Genomic DNA, 14,183 nt, shown 5'->3' with positions numbered 1-14,183 from the left:
TTTGTTTGATAAGCTAAAATATGCCAAGCAACATTGGGTGTACAGTTACTACATTTTCAGTTGAGAGAGGATCCTGTAACTTACTGCAGTTTGGGAGAAATTGTCAGGTTTAATAATTTTTTATAATGAAAGTAAAATTCTACATTGAAGAAAAGTGTATTGTATGTGTATGCTGTCAGTTACATTTCTCAGAAAGGAAATTTGAATATGCAAAAAAACAAAAAAGAAAAACTGTATTTAAAAGGTCAAATTTAACATATAGAATAAGAAAGAAAGAATAGAATAAGAAATAAGAAAAGGTTAAGTAACCCCATGATTCAGAAATCAGAATTATCTTTAAAAAAAGCTGGTATTTCTAATTACTTCCATTGTATTGTATCTGACTTCTCAAACAAAACACTAGAGATACATACATATATTCTTAAGTAATGATCAGTGTTGAATGTCTCTGCAGTATATATAAAAGACAAAAACTCATGCAACATACAATTACTGCAGCATTTGCAACAGCTGAAGTTACCTTTGCTCAAGTCAAATTAATAAGTTAAAAGTAAAATGTACAATGATATCCATTTAATTTGAAGCTCTGTGAATCTAGATTGACTAATGAAGGAGCACACAAAATAATCTAATTTTCTTTTACTGGGTATGGGGCCGAGTTAAGTGAGATGTCAAAAAAAAAAAAAAAAATGGAAAAGGAAAGAAAGACTTCTGTCTGCAGTGTGTCAGACAGCTTGGATGCAATTGCGTGAGGCATATGTGAAGAAAACTGTAAAATGCTTGTGTGAGTGATTTTGACTGTATATCTGTATGAAACATGCATGAAGAGGGGGGGGAAAGGGGGGGGAAAAAAAAAAAAAAAAAGCACAAAAGCCTTGAAATTCCAGCTGTGGTATGGAGTGGGCTGCATGTTAACACAGTTAAATGATCCACATGTCAAAAGCCTCACTTACCACAATCCTAAGTGTAAACATGATAAGAACGCTGGAAACACGCATACGCCTCATCCCTAACATCTGTTGTTGTCTGTCTGTCTGTTCCAGGGTTTGGAAATGCGCTCCATTTTGCTGATAAGCAGATGATATTTTATTGTTCAAAGGCAGCAAGCTGCTTTCACAGCAAGATCTGCACTGCACACACAAATATTTATACTGTTGCTAATGAGAAACTCATAATTTAGCCTAAATAGGGTTACACAAACACACATTCAAGTTCTTCCTGTGGAACACACACGTGATGTGCACACATTAGCCTCTGTGGCAAACACAGATGGATACACAATATATGCAAGCATGCAAATATCCACGCTACCTACAGCAGTACTGACTGCTTTTTAAATCTATATTTATTTAATTAGTGCCACTCTGAAACAGTTCCACTAATTGAGATTGCGCACACAGTATTTGTCAGCTGTGCATTAGGGATGCTTTCATTTTATTCCAGGGAATGTTGAAAAGTTCCATATCAGTTCTCACACTAACTATAATGGGTGCTGCTTAATTTTGGAGTGTCCATTTAATTAGTGGGGGGAGGAAACCCAAAGCAGATGTGAAACTGGTTAAGTCAGTCACCACTAATCCAAATCTGAGACCCTTTGTTCGACAGCACATCTTCAGCGTCATCAGCATAGCACAGCTGTGTTGATATAACTGGAGCTTCAATGGGCAGAAATGACAACATTTGTAAATCAGAGCTGTGTGTAAAATGATTTCACTCACTAGTTTTCTGATTAACTTAGATCTGAACACCAGTGAGTTATTATACAACATCTTTACTTTAAGCCTTCACTGTGACGTTAACCGCACGTCCATGACTGTGATGCTTTTGTGCTGACAAAATGTGTCCAGAAAGACAAACACCTGCCTGAACACTCACGCATATCGAGGCCTGATAAAATCATGGAAACACGACTCCTTCAAATTGAATTCATTTATTGTAGCGCAGTTATCGAGATCTTTTAAAAAAAAATCTCATTTGTGTAATAATTTAAAATGAAATTCATTAGGTTTGTCTATTATCACAGCAGCAGGTAGCTCCACAGTATACCAGATCTATATAAAAACCCACTATTAGTAAAGTGTGGTCTTAAAAGCCTTTTGGACCCATCTGCGATAATATATTTAAAAAAATGTTACTATTTGTGTCACATAATTTACAGAATCATTGCAGCAAACCCTGTGAAAAACTGAGAAAAAAGAATAAGTTATTATACATAAGAAAAATTGTTTTTAGTGCCAATTAAGCTGGTGTTAATGATTACATCTAATTCCTGTTTCTTGCATTAATATGATGATTTACATTTGATTTCTTAACCTATATATTATGTTTTATATATAATCTATGTATTATGAACTAGTATATTAAGTAAAGTTATGGTAGTAACATTAAACAGAGTTAAAAGAAAGCAACTTGGGTGTAATCATATTTACAGCATTCAAATACCAGACTGATCTGTAATGTAACCAACAGTCACTCCTTGAAGCCGTTCTGTTTACAGTGACTTACTGATCAGCCGAGAGGCTCATATCCAACACGTTCTTGTGCTAAAGTAGCACAAGAGTGTGTCTCAGGAGCCTTGTACGCGCTCTGTAAATAAAATACTGAGTTGTAGTTGTTGGCGTGTAATCTTGCTCTGCCTTGCACATTTAAGTTGGTCCTTACATCTAAAGACCTCAGGGAATTAGTGTGCATTTTATTCTCCTAGCACAGGTGTGTGTTGCTCAGCCCTGGCACCATTCACTCTCCTTTAAGCAAGAATGATGGAGACAGTTTTTTTTTTCCTCAAAGTGCTCATCTCACTGACTGGTTAGGTTTGACAAAACATCAGCCTTGAAGAGAATGTGCCATTTGTTTTGAATCTATTCATCACTCAAGGAGAGTTCTGTTTTCTGAACATCTATTTGGCCTTCTCTCCAGCGAGGTCTGAGGTCAAGTATCAGTGACAGAGTGCACCCTAGAAGCTGGTAGGGATTCATTGTCTTCCTCAAGGACACTTCAGAAGCCTGGACGCTTGTTGAATTGACGAGCATATGCCTGCCTTTCAAGCTGATGGACAGTTCTGCTGGTGAATACAACAAACTTCTGTCCACTTTGTAATTTGTAAATCATACAATACAGTCATGGTAAAAAGAAAGTACCCCCCCCCCCCACCCCCCAAAAAGAGCATCTCAATTCTAAGGTTTTTACATAGCAGGTTTAACATATTAAACTGTGTTGTTACCTAAGTAATAACCTAAGTAAAAATGACTCTGGTAGAATAACAGTTACTTGACTAACTTGAAGTAATCCTTTTCTGTACTAGTCTCTTGCATATTTCTGGAGGAATACAGTTTCAGGTTGAGGTCTGGACTTCCACTTCTCCATGGAAAAACCTTTTCTTTTTCAGATATTCTGTTGTAGATTTGTTGGTGTCTTTTGTATGACCCAATTTGGAACAAGCTTAAGCTGTTGGACATTTGACCTCACATTAATATCTTGAATATTTTGTTATACAAATGTTTATGGTTGACACAGTGGCTGCAAAACAAACCCAAATCACCACCACTGTGCTTGACAGCTGGTATGAGGCGTTAGTAGTCATATGATGTTCTTGATTTTTGCCCAAACAAATTATTATGGCCAAAGGTCTCCACTTTGACTTTAACATGCTAACTGAGGCCTGTAGAGACTGAGATGCAGCTCTTGGGTTTTTTGCAGTTTCTATCAGAATTGCACAGTCTGAGGTGAATAGGGGTGCATTCGGCAGGTCCACTCCTAGGAAGATTGGTGACTCTGTTGAATATTTTCCACTTGTAAATTTTTCTCACTGAAGATTAATGGATGTCAAATTGTCTGGATAATTCCCAGATTGCTGGCACTGCGCGCGCGCGCACACACACACACACACACACACACACACAGATCTGAATGCTCCAGACCAGCAAACTACTTTTATAGGTGTGCTCTCACTTACTGATGATCACATGATCAATTCCAAATGATTTTTTAGTCTTAGTTTCTCTTAATGAAAGCAGCATTTTGGTTTAGGTTTTTGTTAAATAATTACATGGTGTAAGGACCATGTTATTTTTACTATGTCCTGAGATGCCAAATCTTAACTGAAAGACTGTGTGCTTTCTATTCAAACAAAATGTGAATGTGATTGAACACATGTTATAAGTCTACATAACAAAAATTGAAAATCTAAAACATTTAATCATTCATGTTTGTGCACTTGACCCTCTCCTCTGTGGTCACTCCAACAAATATTCCACTTGTGATAATACAAAAAGTGATAAAGTGCACACAAACATGCACAAATGATTCATAGACACCGATGGAAGGACAGATAAATATGAGCATGAACACACAAACACCACTAGATTCAATCCAATCTCCTGAGCTCCTGGCCTTGGTTAGCATATTCTAATGGCCCGAGTACACAAGGAAACACAAGGAACTCAAAGAAAGAGACGAAGCAATGGAGGAATTTGGGGGTTGCAGTGAGATGGGAACAGAGGGCAAGCGAGAGGCACAGGCAGACTGAATTTTAAGGGAGGGGGGGATTCTACTGGAGACACAGAGACAGTGAGAGGGAGGGTGCTTGCTTTAGGAAATGGAAGTCCTTTACAATCTAGTGGTTTCCTCTCCCTTCCTCTATCCTGTGCAGCATACACTCTCCCTCCCTCAGAGATCCCGCTAACAACAAAACTGCCAGTGTATTTAACACCGAGCTCCCAACAAAGCATAGGACTCTACAAACATAATACTTTTATTTCAGAGACTAAAGTAAAACTTTTATTTTCTTTGTTTACTTAATTAAACAGTAATTCTAAAAACAGTGCATCTCATTTCATGGCATCAAACAATATATTTACATTGCCCTGAAGACGAAACATCAATTTTTCAGGGATAAAGACCAAGAAAAACATCACAGAAACTGAGATCACATGGTTCCGCATGACAGCAAAAGTATGCAAACCAATCGAACTGTGCGTCTCCTCGGACTGCAGGGGAAGATGGCTTTATTTATGTACCTGTCTCTTTGACTACATTTTTCATGCTTTCTGGCTCTCTGCATAGTCTTCCTGAAAAGAAAAGGCTGTCTGCTAAATCATCAGTTTCAAAGGGTCTCCTTCCTTTTCTGTCAGCCCCAGTTTATTTTTACCCCGTCCCTCCACCTCTCTGTGCCTCCACCCATCCATCCCTCCCTTTCCAAGAGAGCTCTCTGTGCCAATTTGTACTCTCTTAGTCACGCTAAGCACTTATCTTGTCCCTACTGAATGCCTTTGCAATCAAACCAACACTTATCCGGTTGTAAGGCACTCTAATGGCCGACTGATAATGAAACTCCTTCATTGTGAGTTAACAACTGGCTAAAAGATGTATGAAGTCTACATCACAAGCAGCGAAATTGCTGATGAGAGCCACAGCCTGTAATCGCCTATGCTGCTGCAGCTAGTGTATTATGGTAGACTGTGCATTAAATATTGTGCATCAGTTCATAGCTTGTTGTACATGTTTAGTTTCCCTAGTCATGTCTGCAATATAACTAGGACAGGGTGGCAAGTTTTCAAATGTAATTTTTATTTATTCATTTTTTACAAGGAACAAAGACACCAGCTTCGTGTATGCTCTTACCTCCCATGCTGACTATTACAGGCAACGAGCTGCGTGAACTTTTCTCTGGATTGATTAGTCAACAGTGCCAAACAAAATGTGAGTGAATGTGATTAAAACAAGCTGTCAATTTGTCTTCTTTGGTCTGAAGCCATTAACTGACGTTGCAAAAAATCGAACAGCTTGCAGACTGTTAAGTCACAGTCTGACTTTTATTCTTATTAGAATAAAATTTTATTCATTAAACTTTTTATCTGACTTGAAATTGAACCCAGAAGAGAAATAAAAGTCTGTGCAGTTACAAATTCTGGACTCTAAATATAAAACCCACATAGTAATAGGGTCCAACCTCAGCCACTTCATTAGGTACACCTTATTAGTAGTGGGAAGGCCAGTTTGCCTTTATAAATGCATCCATTCTTCACTGGGACAGATTCAACAATGTGCTGGAAATATTCTACAGAGATGTGATAGCCCCACACAGTTGCTGCAGATTGGTTGGCTGCACATCCATGATACAAATCTCCCACTCCATCACATCCCAAAGCTGCTCTATTGGATTGAGATCTGGTGACTGTGGAGGCCATTTGAGCACAATGAAGTCATTGCCATCTTCAAGAAACCAGTTTGAGATGATTTGAGCTTTGTGACATATCACATTACCCAGCGGGAAGCATCCATCAGCAGATGGGTATATTGTGGTCATAAAGGAATGGGGCATAGTCAGCAACAATACTCCGGTAGACTGTGGCACTGAAATGACTGTCACTTGGTACTAAGGTGCCCAACGTGTGCCAAGAAGATATCTTCAACTCCATCACACCACCAACAACTAATCTGAACGGTTGATACGAGGCAGAATGGATCCATGCTTTCATGTTGTTTATGCCAAATTCTGACCACATCCCCTAAATGTCAAAGCAGAAATTGAGAGTATTCAGGCAACATCTTTCCAATCTTCTATTTGTTTAAAATGTAACCCGAGTTTCTGTTCTTTCCTGACAGGAGTGGTGCATACCCATATGGAAAAGATATATATAAATCTTATAAAGTTTTTATCTGTCTTGTATGAAACTTGTATGAAAAGCATACAAGAGTGAAAACACATAAAATTCCTTGAAAAATCATATAATGAAACTTGTATGTTTTGTATACTTACTAAAAAATATATATGAAAGTAATGAGAAAGTGGCCACTTTCATGAGTAAATCATGTAAGGCTTATATGATTTATACATGAGTAAATCATATATGTTTTTACTATTTCTTTTCCATATGGGTAGTGTGGTCTTCTTGCACATCTGCTTTAACATTCAATGTGTTGTTTTAGGTTTAGGCTGCCTGTCTATTAGCTCAATATCTGGCTATTTTCTCTCTTTTAGACTGCTTGCTAGAAACCTTAAAGACAACTGAATGGAAATTCCTAGAAAACCTGTCTGAACAACAACACGACACTTAAATCACGTTTCTCCCTTTTCTTCGTAAAGCATCTTTGGGTCCAATTTCAGCAGATTGTTTTGACCACGTCTACATGCATAAATGCATAGAGGTGCTGCCATGTGATTGACCGATTGGATACGAGTTGATTAGCAGATGCACAGGTATATTTAATGAAGTGCCAATGAGTCAAAATTGACACCATGTGGCATTAATCTTAGTCTTTTATTTTATTTATTGCAAAGAAAAGTCAATACATAACTGTTCATTTAATCATTTTTTATCTTCCCATGTGGTTGTTTAAAACCCAAGTCACAAACATATTGTATTAGCCGAAACAGCTTTTCCACAATGTTTTTATAATAGGTGTAAATCTATATTGTGGACTACTTTCTACCATGGATTGATACATAGCTGATGTATTTGAGCACCAGATGTGCACAGGTTGGAAACAGAGTGTCAGCATCCATTAGAGAGATCTCACCCAATATCGTGGCTCACTGACGTGCTCCTAACAGCATTTTTATACAAAAGTACAGCACTGGTAAACACTAATAAGCTTTAGACTTTCAAATAAACTGTGTTTGCCTGGGATTGGTGAACAATGAAACCATATCATCACCCATATCCAGGAAATATAATTGAAAGCAGAAATTACGTTCGTTTTCCATTTAATTTGTAAGCACTCGTGCAGTACGATCAAAAATGATAACTTTTCCATACTATAAAGAAGCATGAACACGAAGACATAATTGGCAGACATCACAATTATGAACTGGAGGCCATACTGAAACAGGTTTTGAAAAACTCATTTCACAAAACACCAATGACAAAAATTAATGAGCCGAGAAAGAATAACTGATAACTATCACTGGACTTATAGAATTTTCTTCCCTTCCTTTGGCTGTGCTGTAAAGCAGTCAGGAAAGGCATTTTAATATGCGCTCAAGACTCCCAAGCCATATTTGATTATGTGATGGTGAAGCAGGTAGCAGCAAGATGAAGTTTAAGATTTACATAACTAGCCAATTAGAAAGATTCAAGATAATGAGCGAAGTAAAAGACTTTCCAGAGGAGCCTTACTGAGATTTGGTTTTCCCATTATTATGTTAAGACAAGCAGGAGTGGAATCAAAATATTTTATCCTAAGTAATCAGCACAGATGAAGACTTAAAATTCACATTAACATTTCTCCTATCAGAACCAATCAGTCTGGGTTTTCCTTCACTCACACCGTCCAACCTGAAACTGTGATTACAGGACCTTTGTGCTGTTGTCCTAAACCGTGTCAGGATACCTTTGAGTACAGCTCTGACAGATGAGCAGCAATCATTCTGAACGCACGCTCTTGTGTGCCTCTTCAAAACAGACGACTACAATCATATTGATTAGTGCTTTGTTCAGACCACTCTAACAATCAAGCAGACCCTCATCAGAGGACACTTGAGTGAGCCCCGTTTACCGCAGAGACGATTTGAAACATGTGTCTATTGTCTGGTGTTCCCCATCCTGATTTTGCATACGACAACAATACCAACAGCTTGCTTTCAAAATGCGCTCAACTCTGAGTATCATTAGAGAGCAATCCTGAAATCATCATCACGGTGAAGTTAAGCAAAATAGAGATTCTCTAGAAGTGCATTATTACGATAGATTAAAGGATAACATGGCCTTTATAGTCAGCGGCCGTGTGTTCTCCAACACATGGACTTACACTGTCGGTGTTTAAGTAAAGGAAATGGTCTCTATAAATAAAAAGACTTAAATATCAAATCAAGACCTGAGGTTGTGAAGTAGAGTGCAGATACTGCATCCTTGCAGAAACAAGTAGAATGAAACTCACTCACCTTTGCACTGATTGGTGTTTTTGTCCAAGATGGCCTTTGTAGAGACAATTTTCCCATATCTGCAAAACAAAAACAACAACAATGTAACATTCTGATTTGCTGCTGGCCCATTTTTAACATCTGGATCAATATTAGTTATTTGAGTCTTGGGTAAATATTTAGCTGTGCTGCAGGCAGAGCTGCAGGGTTATAATTCTGGTCTATCGTTGAGTCACAAGTTTGGTCCAGTCAAAGGAAACAACGCAGTGATGGACTACCACAAAATATGTACACCAAAAGGTCACCACAGGATGACTTGCGTCAGAATTATTAACAAGATAGACACACAACCGCCATCCAGCAGATGGAGGAACAAAAAGTCCGTCCCTCCATCTGCTCCCTCTACCAACTTTTAATGTCTCCTGTCCGATTCACCACCTTACTCTCTTATGTTTGACACCTCTGCCTCTCTCTTTGTCTACTTCCTTATTTTCCCCCCACATCCCACTTCTATTCTCGAGCTTTCTGTTCTTGGGTTCTCAGAAAGAAGTTAATAATGTTTCTTATCAGACCAGTCTTTTAGTGCTCAAGGAAAGAGGAGAAAGAAACAGACAAAACCCAGAAAGAGGCTGAGAAGGTATGAAGAGAGAGGATAACAGAGACAGAAAGGAAGGTAGAGTCAGAAAAAGACGAAGACAGAAAGCTTGAATTGTTGAGATCAGCCTGGATCACTGCCTGGCTTTGTGGATGAGACTTTTAATTAATGTTTTCACACTGGTGCACAATGACTGACTGGCTGGCTGAGTGACTATCAAACAGATTGACACTCTGCCCGACAAGCTCGCCGACTGGCTAGCAGACTGGCTGATAGCCCCAGGTAAAGGATGGAAGTATATTCCCTCTTCTGTTTGAGAGATGGGAAGAAAAGAAAAAAAAAAGGGAAACAATGAAGGTAGAAGCAAAAACAACTCAATGAGAAAACAATGCAGAAGCTTCCTACTAGCAAAGGAGGTGAGAAAAGCAGCGGAAGGGTTGGAGAGACTAAGGAATGTGAAATAGACAAGGAGAGGGAGAGCAGTCAGTCAAAAGATAAAAAGATACTCAAGGCGAGCAGGAAGTGAGATAGTCCGGGGGAGATGGAGAGATAGTAAGAGGTGTTTAATAAAGAAGAGATCATTTAGTTGTCAGCATCAGGAGAGTCTCTGTCAGCCAACTCTGTCATTAAGAAGAAGAGAACCGAGTCTAGCTCGCCTGACAGCCTCATATCAAACTCTATTGGGACAGGAAAAAAGGCTTTAAAGGACTGCTATCACACCTAACATGACAGATGAGCAGCGTATGATCTCGCAATTGGCAGAGAGAAAAATCACTGTTTTTGTGAAAAAATAAAACATTTGAACAACACTCAGTTTTCACACATTTTCATTCCTGCAATTTAAATCTATATCTGAATGGTATTTACAAACCCGCTGATTGTGATGGGCTGAAATCAAATCTGTTTGGCTGATACCATTTCTTTCCCAAAAGTCATAGCTGGTGGTAAATAAGGTCTTTGGCCTGCGGCTGGTGGAGCCAGCCAACAGCTGCAGACGTGAAAAACACTCTGAAGAAAACAAGGCTAATCGCCCACACGTATACGCAACGGCACAGATCAAAAAGAAAAGAAAAAACCTACACCAAAGCAGTAATCACACACACACTACACACACCATCTGGCAATAGCAAGACCAACTCTCAGTGACTTCTACATCAGCATGACTCAAGTGCATGTGACCGAACACTTGAGCATGCAAATACTTGTGTAGGTGTAATTACGTGTGTGACAGAGTATGTTTGTGGAAGTTTGAATCCATGTCAAAGATCTCATACATCATCCACGTGTTTTGCCAACTTGTTTTTCCCAGCAGAAGACTGAAACATATCCAGACTCTGGACAGCGGGGGTGTGGGGGGATGGGGGTGCCTGGGTAGTTACACTATGAATCTTGAAGAGGGAAAAAATAAAAAATAAAAAATTAAAAATGGTCGCACTGGTCTAATTTCAAAAAGAGGAAAACAAAAAACATGTTTCCATGTTTGGGTACATTATTGTCAGACTGTATGTCCACCTGTTCCCTCTGTAGTTACGCAGGTTAGCGAGAGGAGAGGAGAAGAGAGAGGATGACGCCATGGCCTTAGGGAAATGTCCTATTACAACAACAATGCACCATCCAAATCTGTGATTCAATGGCAACATTTCATTTTATCCAGACAGCTACAACAATCTACTATTGTGCAGAAGAAATGGAAAAAAGTATTGATAACAGATCAGATGGTTAAGTGAGGAAATTTTAGATGATGGAATAAGAGGAGAGGAAAGTGCAGAATGTCCTCTTCAAGTCCCAACTGGAACATTTTGGTTGATTCCAACAGAAACCAAATAACATCGACCTACACTTCAATCAATAGCAATGACACGTAAGAGAGCCATAAAAACTACTGAAATACTTAAAACATACCAATAAAAGACTACAAGGAGCCAGAAAGGAAAGGTCAGCACTTCCTTATCAATTACTTTCCATTGTGCCTAAAAAATAGAGAAATTTGTTCTGAAAAATATCTGGGGATGTAATTTTACTTCTAATTTAAAGTAATTCTCCAGGAAGCAAAAAAAAAAAAAAAAAATGGTATAACCTACGGCTACATGTGTAACTTTCATTAGAAGAAATTAGATTATTTTCTCTATTTCCTAAGCACCAAATGGAGGGTTACACCTATTATTTTCATTGTCAATTATTCTGTTCTTTCTGTATTTTAACTGTATTTTAAAGTAAATTTGTATTGACAGGTTACAGGCTAGAAGTTTGAGTTAAATCCCTGAAAAGTCACGGTGAGCCAAAAGAAAAAACATACCCTTATTAATTCTAAGGTTTCAGACAACCCTCAGATGAACACCACCACAAGGCTTATTACACAGAGTCCTTTAACAAAATACTTTGGAAAGAGAAACAAAATACATTTTCTGTATGACTGTTTCAGTCTCTTCAGTTCATTGAGGTCTGTGGACATTTGTTTATGCACAGCTCTCTTTTTTCAGTCAGGATGAGGTCTGGACTGACTGGGCTATTGCAACATCTTAATTTTTTTCTTTGTTAACTGTTCTGTTGTAGATTTCCTACTTTGCACAGGATCATTGCCCTGTTGCATGAACTAATTTGGGCCAAGCTTTTGCTGTTAGAAAGACGGCTTCAGATTTCACCCTAGAATACTTTGGTATACAGAGGACTCGATAGTTGACTCAGTGACTGCAAGATACCCAGGTCCTGTGGCTGCAGAACAAGTCCAAATCATCACCCCTTCTCCACAGTGTTTGACAGTTGGTATGAGGTTTTTGTGCTGATTTGCCACAGATCTCTATATTGGTCTTGCTTGTCCAAAGGACAGAAGTCTTGTTCCAGAAATCTTGTGGATTCTTCAGATGCGACTTTGTAAATCTAAGCTGTCATTTTCTTTTTAGGGAGAAGAGGCTCTTTCTTGGAAACCCTTTCACACTAGTTCAGGCTTTTTCCTAATTGTATTGTCACAAATTTTAGCATTTTACACACTAACTGAGGCCTGTGGAGTCAGATGTAGCTCTTAGTTGGGCTTTTTGGGGCAAGGGAGTTGCCATTTCTCTGACCCAGAGGTCACCAACACGGTGCCCGCGGGCACCAGGTCGCCCGCAAGGACCACATGAGTCGCCCGCGGGCCTGTTCTAAAAATAGCTCACCAGAAGAACTTACCAGTTAGCTGCATCTATTTTTATTTTTTCTTGCCATTTTTTTTTAAATCACAATTGCATTGGTGTCAATTTGTTAGAGATAATATATTAAAAAAAATTATTATTAAATATTAGATGAGCTCTAGCTGGTCTCCATGGAAACAGTTGCCGTGAAGACCAGCAAAGGTGAAGAGATAAGGAAAAAATAGCGGAAAAAAGAAGAAGAAGAAAACATATCATTGTCACAGTGAATGGGAGGAAGAGTTTTTTACCACTGTGAAAGATTCATGGGTGTGTCTCATTTGCGGGGCGACTGTGGCAACGGCAAAGCAGCACAACGTGGAGAGACATTTCCGAACGTGTCACACAAGCTACCATGCTAACTACCCAAAGGGCAGCACACTGCGAGTGGAAAAAGCCCGCGAGCTAAAGACAGGTTTGAGCAAAAAAAACCTCCCAAAAAGCAACCGTAGCCTCATTTAGAGCTACACATTTCATGATTAAGAAAAAGAAGGCATTTTTAGACGGGGAGGTTTTCAAAGAAGCAATGATGATAATTGCAAAAACTATGCTTAAAGACGAGAAATATGGAAACGATATAATCTCCACTCTCTCCGATGTCCAGCTGGGGGCAACTACAATCGTTAGAAGAGTGTCGGCTATGTCCGGGAACTTGGCCGATCAGTTGGATCAGGATCTGGCAAAGTGCAGGTGGTTTAGCATCCAGTGTGACGAGTCCGTGGACAGCAGCAGTGCAGCACAGCTGATGGTCTTTATCCGGATGGTGTTTGATGGTTTCTCCACAAAAGAAGAACTTCTGACACTACTGCCGCTAAAGACAACTACGAAGGGAGTTGACATCTATAACGCGGTGAAGGAGTTTTCGCGAAGAAAAAGGTACCGTTGGAAAAGCAGGTATCAGTGACTACCGACGGGGCTCCTGCTATGATCGGCCGACATACAGGATTCATCGCTCACTGTAAAGGTGACACAGAGTTCCCAAACTTCATGCAATACCACTGCATCATTCACCAGCAGGCGTTATGCACAAAGGTGATCGGCTTCGAGCACGTAATAACTCCCGTCGTGAAGATCATAAACAGCATCCGCTCCAGAGCTAAACAGCACAGAACATTCAAGGTGCTATTGAAGGAGCTGTCAGCTGAATATGGTGACCTGCTACTACATACGGAAATCCGATGACTCAGCAGGGGACGGATTTTGCTTCGTTTTTTGTCACTTTTGGTTGAAATCAAAGAGTTCATGCAATCCAAAGGGGAAGACACATCTCCGCTGGAGGACACTGAGCTAACCTAAAATCTGTTTTCTTTGGCTTCATAGAAATGCTACAAAGCTGAATAACACTGTGCTAAGCCAGAGAAGAATGTCTTTCTGTAGCATCAGTCTGGGTTAGTTTGGTGGGGGGTAGAGCTGACTTTTAGAATGACAGTCTTTCAAGGATGAGCCATGTGTCTTCCTCAACACATGGAAACTCCTCCGAATCCTTGCCAAGACCACTGAAATTGACAGCATTTTCTAGACTGCCGAGATTTAAGGAGGGATGTCGATACGAAACTCAACGCAC

The 14,183-nt window shown here is 39.3% G+C and overlaps 1 protein-coding gene across 5 annotated transcripts in view; it reads right to left on the bottom strand.

Annotated features, from left to right (window-relative positions):
* LOC147318693 (RNA-binding motif, single-stranded-interacting protein 3-like) overlaps positions 1-14,183 on the bottom strand; it is a 167,413-nt gene that overhangs the window by 63,841 nt on the left and 89,389 nt on the right. For all 5 annotated transcript variants that reach the window (XM_086310776.1, XM_086310775.1, XM_086310777.1 and 2 more), the window contains one exon: positions 8,882-8,940. In XM_086310776.1, coding sequence (XP_086166902.1) covers positions 8,882-8,940 — 59 coding nt within the window. The remainder of the gene's footprint in view (positions 1-8,881; positions 8,941-14,183) is intronic.

This window comes from Aulonocara sp. 'chitande type north' Nkhata Bay, linkage group LG11 (assembly GCF_057382095.1).
Source record: "Aulonocara sp. 'chitande type north' Nkhata Bay isolate Kocher_YH1m ecotype deep benthic linkage group LG11, A_spYH_male_GT1.1, whole genome shotgun sequence".
Classification (NCBI taxonomy): Eukaryota; Metazoa; Chordata; class Actinopteri; order Cichliformes; family Cichlidae; genus Aulonocara; species Aulonocara sp. 'chitande type north' Nkhata Bay.
The sequence above is the reverse complement of the archived record's forward strand: the minus strand, read 5'-3'. Positions and strand labels throughout refer to the sequence as shown.